Below are 16723 nucleotides of genomic sequence, written 5' to 3' on the forward strand. Positions count from 1 at the left end.
TGTATTAAATAATTAATTAATTATAATTTTCAAAATTACAATAAATTAAATATTAATTTCGAAATTATTATTTAAGTTAAATTGGTTTTAATTAATTGGTAGAATTAATTAAATATCTTTATTTGAGTGAGAGATAACAATCTGATAAGTTCAAATTGGATTTGAATTTAAAAGATTGATATTTATTCAAATAATTAATTATATTTGATAATTAGTTAAAAGATAATTAATTCAAATTTGAATTAATTATCAAGTTGTTGGATTTTTATCTGATAAGGTAGTTTGAATATATAATTAAATAATTATGGAAAAATCAAATATCCCTAAAATATAGGGTAGTACACGCCACACAGTCTATGTGTGGCGTGTACTACACAGTTTTCAGGGATATATTTTTTCAATTTTATTTATTTAATTAATTAATGAAAAATTCAAAAGTTAGTTTTTTTTTATATTTTCATTAATGAGATAATTAATTAATTAAAAGATAAATTGTAAATTAGTTACAGATTTATTTTTTAAATTTAAATATTTTCTATTTAAGTTAAACTTATCAGAAAATAAGAGAGATGCCAATTATTCGCTTTAAAAAAAAGAACGATAATTTTCTGTCTCTCCCTAAAAAAGATAAAGAACCAATCTCAGGCATATTCTCTTGATCTCATGTGTTGAGTACATCAAGTAGAATAAGAAATTAACTATCATTTATTCTCTAAGTGCCCACACACTTCTTGAGGTGTAGAGAACGTTGTGTAAGATCTTGGTGTGAGTACCTGGGAGAGCAGCTTGAATAGGAAGTTCGTTCAAATTACGAAAATATAGCAAGGGCACTTGATAGGCATCAAGAGGTATGTTTTCTATTCTTTTCTTGCTTATGATTAATGTATGTATATTAATGGATCCGCATATTTAAAGGTAGTTTAAATATGTTACAAAAATTTTGTTGTACACTAGGCTAACCCACCACCATTCCGCTGCGTATTAGGAAACTCGTTCCTAACAATTGGTACCAAAGCAGTCATTAATCTCTGCATACATTAATTACTGTGTGGGCATAATATGCATTCTTATATTATTGTAATATGTGTGAATGGATGGATGTATGTATGATTAAAGTTTATTCTTAAGGATAGTTAATTATATGGTGTTTTGGGTTTAGGAATGAAAAATGTAAGCCATTTTGGGGCATAGGAATTTTCTAGATGAAAAATGTAAGCCATTTTCTAGTGTAGAGAACGTTACGACTAGCTGGTCAACACACTAGAGTAGGTCTGAATCAATCGGATGTCAGCTCACGAGCTGCCTCGGATTGAAACAGACGCCTAAAACTGGCAGCGACTCGGTTTATTTCTCTATATGGATTACCTTGGACGGAGGTGCCGATTGCTGCCCCTGATTCAACACGACCTTTACCAGAATCTTGTCTATCTTTAGAAACTTTTCTTTTACGCGCCAATAGTGTGACCTCCTCTTCTTCCTCAACCTCCTCAACGATTGGGGGGAGGTCCAGGAGAGGACCTCGGGGCCTGATGTCCAGTGTCTGATCCTTTCTGATCACCTTACAAGCCACCATGGTGGCATCATTCACCACCACCCTGAACTCTTTCTCCTTTACAAGAGCTTTGGGGGGAGTCCGGTATTGACCTCCAAGGGTCTCAGACCACTCCGTTCTCTTGTATATAGCTGCACGAGGTAACAACTTAATCAGAATAAGTTTCAACTTGGTTAAGGTAAGGAACTCAAGTAAAGAGTTCAAAAAGCTGAGAAACTTACGAGTGCGGTTGAAGTATCGGTGAATGCAGTTCTTGAACCCGTTTGACATAAAGAATTGATCTTTATAGTCATCCGGGTGGCTGGGGAGGTCAATGACGCTTTCAGATTTAGGAAACCAGGTGAGGTAGTAAAAACCTTCACCTCGGGTTTTATTGTCTGGGTTGGCTTTTAGACATAAAAAATACATAATGTCCTCTGGAGTGGGAATCTCCCACTCATTCTTGAGGAATAAATACTTTAACCCCACAAAGAGGCATTATGAATTTGGGGGGAGCTGGAACAGAGCGAGCTCAACGTATTTTAGGAAGTCTACGAAGTACTAGTCCTGTGGGAGGAAGGCACCTACTTTCAGATGCTCATCACTCTAGGCCTCGAAGTCATCTTCCAATGGGGCGCAACTTCCCAAAGGAGGTCGAGCATAAAACTCGGGGGTCATCTTTATCCCATGACTCAGCATAATCTTGTTAACCTTGTCCTGAGTTGTTATTCGAGACACGATCATCTCGGCCTCAAAGAAGCTATCGGGTCTTACCTCGGCCTCCCTCTCCACCACTAGGCCGAAGTGGGAAATGGGGGTCTCTGGGGCAACCTGCTTCTCCTTACATCGAGAAGAGGAGCTTGACACAGTCTTTTTCTTAGGGGACATGGCAAATATTTTAGTTCGCCTGATTACAAAATGATCCATTAGAAGTGACATGGGAATATAACCTAACTCTAATAACGGAAGAAATGGCGACCTAAAGTTCTAAGGCTTCATTACTCGACCTAAGACATCTTATGAGTCAAGAGCGGGCATGGTGTCCCAGCACATGGTCTCTCGCACGTCTCTAGTTCACGTGCCCGAATCTCGGGAATGTGCTAAGATTTCAGGATTCGTGTGTCAAATGCAGTGGTTTCAAAAGGCGGTTCAATGCAAAACCGCCCCAAATGTCGTAACCCTTAAGCTACCCAAAAACTGAACCTAAAACCCTTGAATCTTCAAACCCAAAAATTCAAATATTCATCCTTTTAAACCCAAAAAATCACCCATTTTTTATGCATTATTTTTAATCGGATATAGTGCTATTGTTTTTGGCCTAGCAAAGACCCACACTAAACTCATACAGAACCAAAGTAAGGCAAAAGCATTGGAAAAGTTCATAAAACTTGTTGAAAAATGAGAAAATGAAATTTAAACCAGGGATGGGCATACTTACAAATTGGTTTCTTGATCGATGAGTGAAGTAAGAACATAAAGTGCTTGAAAAATCCGAGCGTGAGGACTTGGGGATTTCTGGGAAGTAAGGGATTTCAGAAAGTTTGAATGTTTTGAGAAGAAGAGAGGCAAAAGGAATGTTTAGAATGCAAAGGTGGCTAGGCTTAGATTCTGCTATTCTATTTTTACGTAAACTTCAGAGACAAATCTGAGCCACACGATTAAAGCAGAAAGAGATCCGAGGGTCAGAATTACATGAACCAAATGACATCAAAAAGTTGACAAGACAACTGTCACAGTACTAGAAACCCGAACAGACACCTATAATAGGCAGACACGTGTCCCATACTCGAGTGAGTGGGTGGGCACATTTTCTCATAACGAAAGCCGAAAAGCCCCTACTATGCATGTCAGAGATGATGTCATGCACGAGCAGGAGCTTGGGGGGAAAATGTTGTACCCTAAAAATACGAGCTCAACCATCTAGCTCGAGTATTGTTAGAGCAAAATAAACAAAGGCAGGACTTCATAAATGTTTTCTTAATTGTGGACCTAACAGCTCTAGGTTGTGTCACCGAGTCCGGAACAACCTAGGATCTTTTAGATCATTAGAGAGTTAAATGAAGGAGATCGAGGCACCCAACATTCAGATTGCCTGAATCAGGCCCGAGCATTATTTAAGACAAACCATCCTGTTCCATTCATGTCCAGCTCGAGATTGTCATCTAGCTCGGATAGGAGAATCCCTATAGACTTGGATACCCGTTATGCGCAATAATTGCATACGATCGTTATGTACGTTTATAGATTGATGTAAAAATGGTCGTAGGCTTTATTATGATATTTAAATGTCCATTAACTTGTGAATTTATCCAACATTGTATGTTACCATTTATATTACGGTTACCCAATGCTATCCACAAATTTTCCCTATAAATATAAATAGAATGGACTGTAAAAAGGACGGACATTCTGTATGCAAAACAATTTTGTCTAAAAGTTCATAAACAAATCAATAACAGTCACTCGTAGACTATGTAGATTTTTAACTACTGAACCACATAAATTGTGGGTGTTTTTATATTTTTATACATTCGGTTTACAAAAAGCTTAATCTCTCTATCTCAGATTTCTAAATCCACAATTGACAAAAAATCGCATCAACAAAGTTAAAAAAAAATTATGATTAATTTTTGTAATTTTAAAAAAATTATATTAATTAATTTGGGGAGTGTCAAATATGCATTGCTTTTTTCTTTTAAAAAATAAGTTACAAGAGGGGAAAATGTTTTTTTTAAAACAAATATTTATTAATGGACAATTTTGTACTAAAAAACATTTAAAAAGTATGTGATTTTGTTTTTTGTTGAAAATCTATGAGTGTTTATTTAGGAAGAAATGTAGAGTGAAATAAGTAAATAGAACCATCCTTGTTGTATTTAGACACATTAAGAAGGCCAGCTGATATTTTTTTATTAATTATTTTCTTTTTAAATGAAGGAGGTGGATGTGGATTATAAATTTTGCTTTTTAATGCCAACTTTAAAGTAAAACATATCTTATAAATGTATTATCATTAGATGTATATTTTCATTTTAAATTGTACATTTACAATTAACACATATTTGTTTCGTAGTTAGGTTTTTTTAGTGTCATGTATACATATATATATATTATAAAGAAAATAATTGAGTTTTATGAAATACAAATTTAAGCTTGTTACTTGTTATACATTTAAATCTATTTATTTAAAGTTATTGGTGCATTTTTTTTTTTATCTTTTTAATGTCATTTTGTAAATTGACTTTCTTTTGATAGTTTTTTTTATATATAAAGTAGCATTAAAATTAGGGCGTGAATAATGTTAAGTGTGATTGGAAAATTATTTTGTAAAAAAATTATAAAATTAATTAACAAAAAAAAAGAATATTTTGATAAACACCTAATCCAATTTTAGAATATTTACCTATTCTACAAACAGAAAAAAGTCATTGCTAAAAAGATCAGAAAAAAGTCACTCAATGTCAATGACACTAGATACTCTCAGAAGAAGATTCAAAAAGAAAAAATTGTAATCTAACATTAAATAAAACAAATCCTTTTTTTAACAAGTTAAAAGAAATCTTAATAGTATAGTTTTTTTTTTCCCTAGAGTATAACTTTATACTAATACACTATTAAATTTTGATATAATTCTGAAATAAAGATGCCCAACCAGATATTGATGTGAAGGATTTCACTCCCACCAATAAAATCATAACACGTGCACAAAACTGTGTAGCTCTGCTCAACAATAAACCCAGACCGTTCATTTCAAGCAAGATCAAATCCAACGGTGAATAAGATCCGCGCTTTCTCATAATACCATCATACCTCCCTTTTATGAAATCCCCAAAATATCCTCAAACCATCTAAATATCTTCACAATCCAGCCAGTCACAACGGATAAGCAAATACCCAAAACTCGTGAGGTTACAATAGTAAATTAAAAAGTTACAAAAGGGAGACTAAAACTGAGAAAAAGGTTTTGATTTCTCCAATGCCCTCATAAACACTGCCCGACTCTTCCCCCAAAAGGAAAAAGACCTGTCCTTTTTCGTCTTTTCGCTTATATTAACCTTCTCTCTCTCCTCAAGCTCTGTTTTTCTCTGTCTCCCTCCTCGAGCTCTGTAATTCTCTCTCTTGTATATATCCATATATTTTTTTCTCTCTAGTTTCTCTCTCTAGAAAATTTCTCAATCCATCCCTCCTTTCCGAAACCCCATTTCAGTGTTTGCCTTTCAGACTTTGATGACCTCAGAAGAAGAAAGATCAAAATAATTTAGCCCAGATTTTCTTCCAAGATCAAAAAATTTCCAAGGTAATTTCCTTTGAAGCTTCGCTTATTACTTCTAAGTAATTTTATATTCTATCTATGTTTTTTCTAAAAAAAACAAAATATATCCACAATAAATTAGATAGTACGCAGGTTTTCGAGGTTTTAAGTCGGTGGGTTTATGAAAAAAAAGCTTCTTTATATATTTTTCTATATTTTGATCCAAGTTGTTTCATTCTTGTGTTTTTACGAGCCTAAAAGCTATAAAATTAGTGTTTTTTTATTTGATATTTATCTTTTCGAAAATAAAAATAAAAAATGGCATTTTTAAAAATTAGAATTTTATTTTCTTCTGGGTTGTTTTTTAACAGGAGAAGAGAAAACCTTTGAAAGAGTTTCTATTCCGGTTGTGTTGTCACTTGTCGACGTTTATGTTTTCTTGAGATTTACGTTACGATGAGGAGGAAAAATTGACAGTCGTCGCCCGATTTCTCGCGAAATTTTGACAGAAAAATTGAGGTGAGTTCCTCGATATTTTCTGGGATTTTTATTATCTGCTTCGCATGACCATTATAGTAACTGATGGGAGTCCACCACGGCCCTTGATTTTCTGGGATTATAGGGCTGTAGTGATCCCATAATACGTATTTGATTTTGGGCCGGTTTGTGGGCTCCATATGAAATCTAGCTTAATGTAGTGGGCCCATTTGGTCCTCATGGAATGGACGGTTGTGATGTGGGTTTAGGGAGCTAGCTAATCAAGCTAAAAAGTCCCTCTTTTAAATAATTGTTGTTTCCCCCAAAAGTATGCTAAATTGACTATAATATTTAGATAGGAATTTTTACTTTAATAGGCATTAATTTTTATATTAACTTTTTTTTATTCAGTAATTATTAAGGAATCAAATTGTAACGTATTCATTTTTTTTTATGTCAGGCCTTTAGTTTTGTTTCAAATTTGAGAATATTTGCGTATTTAGACAGTAATATTGATAGAGATAGATAGATGTTATTTTCATTGTAGATTTAAGCATTTAATTACGGATTTTGTGTCTCCCTTAAGTAGTTGGTGCTTAGAATCAAATCAATGTTGTATGACCATTAGTGCCTTTTACTCGTCAAATTTGAGAATTTGTGATGGAAGTCTTATACCCCATTAGTGCATCTAGAATTTCATTTTTATTATTACCAAAATGTATAAATTTCCATCCATACCTACTTTTTTGAGCAAATGAATCATAGCCTTAGTCGGATTTCCACGTAGTCGGAGGTTCGAGTCTTTATAGCAATTGTTATAGTTTTCTGTTCCTCAATATTAGAATAGAATAGGTGATTGTTGTAACTTTACTCGGATTCCCACTTAATCGGTGGTACGAGACTTTTTTTTAAAACTTATATAACAATTGTTACAGTTCATATTCGTCAATATTAGAATAGGCGATTGTTATAGTTTTCTTATTCTAGATATTAGAACAGGTTTTAGTAATGAAATGACCCCCTTTTTTTTAATAAAAGAAATAGAATAAATAAGTAGGACCACATTACATAAGCTCTAGATAGGTGTACAAATTGAGATTATTATCAACCGTTTGATGTTGATGCTGATAATACCCAATTCCTTTTTATTTTTTGGTGGGGACTGATGTTCGGACTGTACACGTGTATATATAATCCATATGAATTAGATTGAAGGGGCAAGGTCGGTGATGTTTTGTCACAATGTTTTCTATGAATCTCTTTACATGTTGGAGTATTTAGTACATTTAAAATTTATATTTTATATAAAAAAAAATATTTACAGGAGTAGTTTCTTTTCTTATAGTTATTTTGTATAATAATTTTCTTTTTTGATAATTTTTACAAAATAGTATTTTCGACGCATTCAAATACTTTGTCGATCGTATTGAATTTTTTCGATATCATATTTGGAAGATTACTTTGTCGATCGTATTGAATTTTTTCGATATCATATTTGGAAGATTACTTTGTAAAAAAATTATTAAATTTTTTTTTTTGTTCTGACCCATTTCTCGTATAATATACATGATCATTCTCATATCATAGTATTGGATATTCTTCATGCGGAAGTGAATTTCTTCGAATGAGTAATAACTTTTTCTACATTTATCAAAAAAAGGTTAAATAATAATGAACATTTATAAAAATATCAACGCATTCATAAAGTCTTCAAAAGTATTTCTCTTTTCGTGAGGCTGTGATTTTTCGTGAGTTTATATTATGATAATTTAGCCTAAGAAAAAGAAAAGTATGTGGTTACATGATGTTTTAAGAAAAAAATATATATAATAAATAGTACGTGAATACTCAATTGAGTCACATGACACCGTTAACCGAAAAAGAAAAAAAAAATGATGACTGCTGGTGCTGAGTAGATGATCCAAAACTCCATATCAGATTTTCACTAAGGTGGGTCCTTAGTTGCAGGCCACTTTAGGATCTGACTCAGTCTGACCCAAAGTGGAATCCAAAGGAGGAGAGACCCTAATTTTTATCATAGTAAGAAATAAAAAAAAAACTTGTGAAAAAACTCCCATCCCATGTTTGTTTTGTCTGACAGAGGTTTTTGATGATTTGTTTCTGGGTGTTTTGTTTTGTTTTGTTTGGCAGTTGAGAAAATTCTCTTAAAAAAAGAATCTTTAAGCTTACCTAATATGACTGTTGAGGAAAAAGAAAAACAAAGAGAAAATGGACCACTTTGTTATATTCCTCTCTGCTTGTTTAGGATGCTAACAAATTAAAATGACACCATATTATTTTTTCTTATAAGAAAGTTCCTCTTCTTGCCTCTATTTTTACATATATAATATGTATATATGATATGCTTTGAATAGTCGGCATAATCTGACTTATGTATAGGAGAAGAGTTTGAGGAGTGGGAATAAAATAATTTCTCCACTCATTATGTCACCATATATTATATATTATATCTTTTTGTTTATATTATAATGTTATGTATTAACTTGTCATCATATCAAGGTGACATATCGCATATATATATATTTATATATGTAGAAATAGAACCTTGTAACGCGTCTTCTGAGCGTGTTTTCTTGAATAGTTCTGTGTAGCTTCTTCTTCTTCTTCTTTCATTTATATGATTTATCCATATATGCTGATATATTTGTTCTTCCCGCGTTAAACTTTTTGTTTTTTTTAATAACCCTTTCCGAAAGAAAGCAAAATGGTGAGTCCAAGAGTGTGAGCTCTCTTGAAAAAGGTAAGAAGAAGAAGAAGAAGAAATTAAGAAAGAAACAAAAAGTATTTCATTCCATTCCATTTAATCACTCTCTTTATCTCATCCTCCATTAATGACCTCTCTTCCTCGGTCTTTGTGCTTAAAGATAGATAGCACACACTATTGCTTTTTCACACTCCTTTATCTTCAACACGCTTATTATTAGTCACTATCATCATCATCATCATCATCATTATGATGAATAATGTATAAATCCCATATCTTTATTCCTCGTGTTTCTCTCCTTTCTTTTAAAAAAGATCAAGTTTTTATACACTTTGATTCTTTAACGGCTCTTTTTCTTTACTCTATATATCATTGTGTGTGGATATCATATTGAGTTTTGTTGTGTTTTTTCTTTCTTTTCTCACTTTTGTTATCTTCTTTTTCTTTAGATATGGATTCAGTCAAACCATCAGCTGTTACACCACACAAGAACAAATTAGCTCGAACTATAGCAAAAGTTCTTCACCTGAGGGCTGCTGCCACAGCTGGGATTGCTCCTGTCGATGCAGGGATTCAAAAGGTTGGGATTCAGATAGTTAAGGCCACTAGTGGCAGCGGTGATAAGATCAAGGTCAAGGACGATAGAAATTCTCATGATGATGAAGAGCATGAGGAGAGAATGGCAATGGAAGCTCTACTAGCCAAGCTCTTTGCCAGCATTTCTACAGTCAAATCTTCGTATGCTCAGCTACAATTCTCTCAGTCTCCTTATGATGTTGATGGGATTCAAGCTGCGGATCGAATGGTTGTTTCGGAGTTGAAGAACTTGTCTGAGTTGAAAAGATGTTACTTGAAGAAACAGTTTGATCCTTCCCCTGAAACTGCTTTGATAATTGCTGAGATTCAAGAGCAGAAAAGCTTGTTGAAAACTTACGAAATAACCGTGAAAAAGCTCGAATCTCAAGCTAGACTCAAGGATTCTGAGGTAATATTTCTCAGAGAAAAGATAGAGGAAGCTAATAAACAGAACAAACTGTTTGAAAAGAAGTTGAACCAAAGTGGGCAACTGTTATGTGCTCTTGACAATCTCCACTTATCAGGCTTAAGTCCTAGCCATTTCATCACGGTTTTACGCCATGCCATTAGATCGATTCGAAGCTTTGTGAGGATCATGATCGAGGAGATGAAGTCAGCCAACTGGGATTTCAATGCCGCGGCCTATGCAATCCAACCTGAAGTGGTGTATTGGAGAGAAGAACACAAAGTTTTTGCTTTTGAGTCGTTTGCTTCCCGGGAAATGTTTGATGGTTTCTGTTACCCCAACTTCGTTTTCTCAAAAGAACAATCTTTAACTACAAAGCAAAGGGAGAGGTTCTTCTCCAGATTCATGGAGCTGAAATCTTTGAAGCCAAAAGACTGTCTTAGTAAGAAGCCAAGATCAGGTTTTGCCAACTTCTGTCGTTTAAAGTATTTGAAACTCATTCATCCAAAGATGGAAGTTTCATTCTTTGGTGATCAAAGCTATAGAAATCTCATCCAAAACAATGGTGAGTTTCCCATCTTCTCTTCTTCTTCTTCTTCTTCCTCGTCTACATTTTTAGCATCGTTTTTTGAAATGGCCAAAAGGGTATGGCTACTTCACTGTCTAGCATTCTCATTTGAGCCCCAAGCTTCAATCTTTCAAGCCCGGAGAGGGTGTCGTTTCTCAGAAGTTTACATGGGAAGCATAGCCGAAGAAGTGTTCCCTTTGCCAGAAAACGACACGTCGTTTTCTTCACAGGAATCAGATTCCCATGTTGCTTTCACTGTCATTCCCGGTTTCAGGATCGGTAAGACTGTTATTCAGAGCAAGGTTTACTTGTCCCAGATCCTACAATAACCGTTGATGAGTTTATGATCCGACGGTGGAGGATGATGAGTCTTTGGAATCTCTCATTCCCAGTTTTGGGAGACTCAAAACTTCTCTGGGCAATCTTTGTCCGGTAGTTTTTGAGGCCATTTTGGGAATAGGCAAAGCTCGGGGGCTGTTTATTAATTTTAAATATATTTTTTTGGGAAAAAAAAACTATTCGAATATTAAAAGATTATTATTAATTTTTATTTTTCCCAAAAAACACAGTGATTCTCCAATTTTGTTAATATTAGGTTTAGGGGTGACAGAGGATGGTCTTAGCTGTTTTGCATATTTTAGCTGTTACTTACTAGACAATGAGTAAGTTTATATATATTAAAAGCTTTTAATTATGTAAATATTAATAATATTATTATTTTATATATAATATAAGATTGAGATTTCTATGACCCATTTCTTGTGTTGTCTCAAATTTTGTCCAATTTTTTGTGTTCTTCTCTATTTGATGCCTTGGCAATATTCACCAAAATGGCATAATCTGTTATTATTATTTAGGTAGGTTACTCTATTATATCTAAATAAATTATGTTATATTAAAGATTGATTTATGTGAAGTATTTATTATTGAATCAATTGAACAAGTTGGCTTGTGTGGAGAATGAGTGCAAAAATAAAATAGATTTTTTTGGGGGTCGCTTATCTAATTAAATTATTTACAAGTATATATTTGTTTAATTCAAGAAAACTAATGAATAATACTAGCTAGTGAGGTTCTTTTTTTTAAAAAAGAAGCAAAATCGTTTAATTTTTGTTTTTAATGTAAATTTATGTGCATAATTCAAGTCTAACGAGTAAAAATAAGTGTTAATAATGGGATAATGAATCATAATATTTATATGTTTATTTAGTGAGACATTTTATTTTTATTTTTTGAGATTTTATATTCTTGGGGTAGGTGACAAAATTTGAGTTCAAGATCACGTGGGACTTTCCCATGGATATGTTGCTTTCATATCTAATAATCAAATAATTATGAAAGTTGAGAGTATTTAATTATGAATATATTATTTTTCTACTAGAATTGTTGTTTTTGTCACGTAATTTGATTATTTATAATTTATATAAGACAAGACAATCCCTTGATTATTTTATTTTCCTGGCATAATTTGTCAAGTGACAACAAACCTCTCATCTACCTAATACTTAGTAAAAAAAAATATGAAATTGATGAATGAGGTGTAATTACACTAATTTATCTGGACATGCATGCATGGTACACAGAGTTTAGATTTTGTTCTGTCTCGAGACAAATATGTTATTTAATTAAATTAAGATTTAATGTACTTGGATATAAAAACTTACGTTTATATTGATGATCAAATAATTATGTGTTATCCCCATTTCCTGACGTGGGCCCGGGACGGTGGTTTAGGCCCATGGTCTGGGAGTTCAAATGTGGGCCCGGCTCAAGCCCTCTTAGTATAGGAATATCCAAGAGGCACGACCCTAGTGCGATTCTGGGCCCGAACGATGTCTGGGATGGTGATCCAGGACAGTTGTCCGGGAGACGTATAGACAGCTCAGAATCCCGTTGAAGTATACGTAAAACAGTCCCGGAGTATGGCAACGGTCCGGGCCTGTGGTAAACGAAGAGAGACAATGGTAAACGAACTCGGATCAGGTCGCCCCCAGTTGGTAAGGCATAGCATCCGTGACCCTGAAGCCGCCCCACGACGCGTGGGGGTTGTCCCCACTTTTCACCTGCGGGAAAGGCCACCTCGGGATTGCACGCCGCTGTTTCAGACCTGCACTGACACGTACTCTGACTGGTTTGGTCCCCTGAATCAGCCTCGTAACTCGAAGTGTCCAGACCAAAAGCACCGTTTTGTCGGGCAAAGCTTAGTTCTTGGGCCGCCCTATTGGGCCTTAATTAGTTTAGAATTTATGTATGTTTTATCTTTTATATTGGGCTTCCACCAAAGAAGCCAAGGGAATTCGCACCTTTGATGGGCCCGGGTCATACCCGGCCCAGACCCAGTGTTCCCATGAGCCTATAAATACAGGCCATAGAACACTGGAAAAATGACCTCTCTTCGACATATATACAGTTACTCTGTCAAAACATAGAGAGAAACTCTATTGTAAAAGACTTTCTAAGTTCTAATACAACTGACTCGTGGACTAAGGCTTATTAACACCCCAACCACGTAAAAATCCTGTGTTAATCTTCTACTTTCCATATCATTATTTTCAGCTAATATTCATTAGTGTGGTTTCCGAAAATCTCGGTAAACATTTTGGTGCTTTCATTGAGAGCTGAAGAAAACTAGCGCTAACACCAAGCCTTTACTACAATGGTGAACACACGGCACACAACCTTCGACCCTAGCAATCCAGAGCAGGGCAATGGAGATCCGTTGCCTTCTCAGCATCTTCCTCAGAATCTGCCCGAGAACGCGCCTCCTCAAACGTCTCACCATGACGAGTCACAAGACTATGAGGGTGGGACAGAATACGAAGAAGAGAATGAGGAGGAATATTATGAAGAGGAAAATGAGGGGGAGTACCCTGAAGAAGCTGCAGATCCCGAGATCCCCGAAGGAGAACCCAACCAGCAGGACCTGGAGGTGACCAGACTGAGGCAGCAAGTCCTGGACCAGGAGGCCAGGATCGCTGAGCAAGCGGAGGCGCATCGACGGATGCAAGAGTCCCTCCAAGCCCTGCAGGCGTTCATAGCCGCGCAGGGTCCGGCAACCAATCCTACAACTGGCCCTCTCCCGGGAGCGCAGTAGCCCGCTTCGCAAGCCCGAGCCGGGGCCCCCGAAGAAGCAAGGCATGCCCCTCCCCCGGGGCAGTTTCCTGAGCCAGCCCCAGGAAACCCGGACAGGGAGAAAAAGAAGGCCGGCGGAAAGACCCGAGAAAAGAACACCCCTATCACGAAAGCCGGGACTCGTTCCCGGCCGCTCCCTAGGAAAGAGAAGGTGCGCCCCGTCCCAGGACGAGGCCACCCGATCGATCCGCAGGGGACGCGGCCGCGGAACGCACGGCCTCGGCACGCCCCAGGGCGAGACGAACGGGAAAGGTCTTTGCACCCAAGTGCCTCGGTTAACAAAAACCGTCGGGAGTGGCCGCGCAGCGAGGAGCAACATGCCCTTAGTTTGGGGGACGATACGTCCCGGATAGACCTACGTGACGGACTGAACGCTCGGAAAGAGCGGGCCTATAAGGAAAAGATTCTCCCCTGAGGTGGCGACCTCAGGAACAACATCAACGACAGGAGGAACGAAAGAATCCCCCTGGAGGATGGCGCGACAAAGCAGTTCATGGAGCAGCTGGCCGTGTTGAAAAAGGTCACGGACCGTTTGGTCCGCAAGCAGGAAGGAGCGGATACCGACTCCGATGAAGAGGATAAAGAGCCATGCGCGAGGCACATCCTGGACGTTGTACTCCCCAAGGGATTCAAGATTCCAAGCCTCACCGCCTATACTAGAAATACCGACCCCAGGGACCATCTGTCCCGATACAACCGGCTCATGACAGTGGCCCACGTCAGTGACGATGGCAAGTGCCTCTGTTTCTCAATCACTCTAGGTGGTCCCGCCGAGGAGTGGTGGAAGAGACTTAAGCCGGGATCCATCCAATCCTGGTCCGGACTACAGTCAGCGTTTCGCAAGCAGTTCGTGGCCGCCATGAGGATGGACATGCAGATCAACGCCCTCGCAAATATCAAGCAGCTCCCCACGGAGACACTGAGGGCCTACATCCAGCGCTTCACTGAGGAAGCTTCCAAAGCAAAGGTGGACGACGGACAGCGCCTAGTGGCTTTGCAGTCTGGGATCCGGGCGGGGTCCCCTCTTTGGAATGACATTGTAACGCCCCAACTCCAGGGACCGCTATAGTGCACATTGCAAACAGTGCTAAACTCGCTAATCAAGTCGTTTGGCCAAAAACGTGTAACTAAGCATGATGAGCAGTTTAGGGGTTAAAAACTTTGGTTAAGATATAACGTTTCACTAGAACGTTTAATGTATACATTGGGATCCCAAAAATATAATTTTAGAGTTTATTACAAGAAAGTGTTTACAACAGGCCATTCTAAGCGGCAAAACAGGGTTCAGCCCTAGTTCCACTTTCAAACCTCGCCCAAGTATTGGTTGAGCAGCTGCATATGTACATGTCATCACCTAAGCTCTCCAACTCAAGGATGGTCCAGCTTTCTTTTGCCTTTACCTGCACCACAAAGCACCCGTGAGCCGAAGCCCAGCAAGAAAACTCATATGCTCATAAATAGTCGTATCATGATATCAAATCATATCTGGCATGCCTAGCAATCATAGCTCTATTCAGCATGCAAATGAATTCCAACAAATGATGAGATATCCAGGATAAGAAATCCTGGCCTTCTGACTGGAGGGCTATCAAGTCAATCCTAATCAGATGAGTGTCGCAACACTTGAGGTTCCGATAAACCATGCTGAGTGACCGACAAGCGAGTCACCAATTCAAGTGGAAGGCTGGCTGTTGGGTAAGCCTCTAACCTTCAACAGGTTCTGGTAAACCATGCTGAGTGACTGACAAGCAAGTCACTAATTCAAATGGAAGGCTGGCTGTTGGGTAAGCCTCTAACCTTCAACAAGTTCTGGTAAACCATGCTAAGTGACCAACAAGCAAGTCACTGGGGCCTCAATGCCCAAAGCCATGCATATGATGATCAAAATGATCATACAGAGCTCATAGCTCTGATCAGATGGGTGAATATCACTTTGAGGTTCTGGTAAACCATACTGAGTGACTGACAACCAAGTCACTAGGGGCCCAGTGCCCATAGCCGTGTAACAACACCGTTATCTAGGCTTTCCTGCAATGGCTCTTATCAAATGAGTGACTGACAAGCATGTCACTAAGGGGCCGGTACCCATAGCCATGTGACCTAACAGTCACGGGGCTCGCTGGCCCTGGCTCTAAATGACTAGCCTTTGGCTAGATAAACGCTTGTTTATATTCACCGAACTTGAGGTCGGTCCTGCATTAATGCTCTTTGAGTCATTCAATACAGAAGGTCGATTAGGTCTAATCGACATAGCTTGCACTAAACACACTAGGGTTGTCCTGACTAGTGAGTTAGCACAATGTGACCAGTGCCCAGTACCACTGCCGAACCTGACTAGTGAGTCACAGCTTCACAGTTGATACTAACACCTTTGCCAAATCTGACTAATTAGTCAGTACCATGCACATGTAAGCAATGCTACCAATGCGTATCATATGCCAATTATCCAAAGTAGGGCATTTAGCATGCTTACCTAACAGTTGCCAATATAACCATGACCGTGCACAAACACAGAGACTCAAGCTCTGACCAATCCCATATTCATCATTCATGGCATGCCCTAATCACATGTTTCTCGTGCATCACATGCATCACACTTAATCATCCAGCATGCCTCAATAATAATCATATACAAATGGGCAAAATTTCCAAGCATTCATTATGCTATCAATGTTTACATTTAAACATCCATCATGCATCAATCATAGCCATGCATGTCACACATGGGGTGCAGTTTTCTTACCTTGGGTTCGAGCAAGAATTAGTAAAATAACGACCCTTGAGAACGATCAATCCTTTGGTCCTTTAGCGGTCACCTAGTCATAACCAAATATGGAATCCCATCAATAAAATAAATAATAGAAAGGTTTATAATCTAAAACCTCACTCCCGGGATCCATCCCACACTCTCGGGACTCTCAATCCACCCAAACGGGGTAAAGGAACCAACCCCCGAGCCTTAAAAGTCCTCCCGAGCCCTAAAATATGCTTGCTGGAAAGTGCACTAGCGCTGGGGCGCTGCCCCAAAGTCAGAGAGCTCCAGAAACAGCTCTGCC

The 16723-nt window shown here is 37.6% G+C and overlaps 1 protein-coding gene across 3 annotated transcripts; it reads left to right on the forward strand.

Moving 5' to 3' along the window:
- Positions 1-5523: 5523 nt before the first annotated feature.
- Positions 5524-11290, forward strand: LOC133802230 (protein GRAVITROPIC IN THE LIGHT 1-like). Of its 3 annotated transcripts, XM_062240500.1 has the most exons (3): positions 5525-5828; positions 6155-6302; positions 9435-11290. In XM_062240500.1, exon 3 carries the CDS (start codon positions 9437-9439, stop codon positions 10862-10864), a length of 1428 nt encoding a protein of 475 aa, XP_062096484.1. In that variant the 5' UTR covers positions 5525-5828; positions 6155-6302; positions 9435-9436; the 3' UTR covers positions 10865-11290. The 3 variants fall into 3 exon arrangements, with proteins under 3 accessions (XP_062096487.1, XP_062096484.1, XP_062096486.1); XM_062240503.1 differs by lacking the exon at positions 6155-6302 and having other exon boundaries at positions 5524-5828; XM_062240502.1 differs by lacking the exons at positions 5525-5828; positions 6155-6302 and adding an exon at positions 7989-9021.
- Positions 11291-16723: the final 5433 nt, after the last annotated feature.

This window comes from Humulus lupulus, chromosome 9, assembly GCF_963169125.1.
Source record: "Humulus lupulus chromosome 9, drHumLupu1.1, whole genome shotgun sequence".
In the NCBI taxonomy this organism is placed as follows: domain Eukaryota; kingdom Viridiplantae; phylum Streptophyta; class Magnoliopsida; order Rosales; family Cannabaceae; genus Humulus; species Humulus lupulus.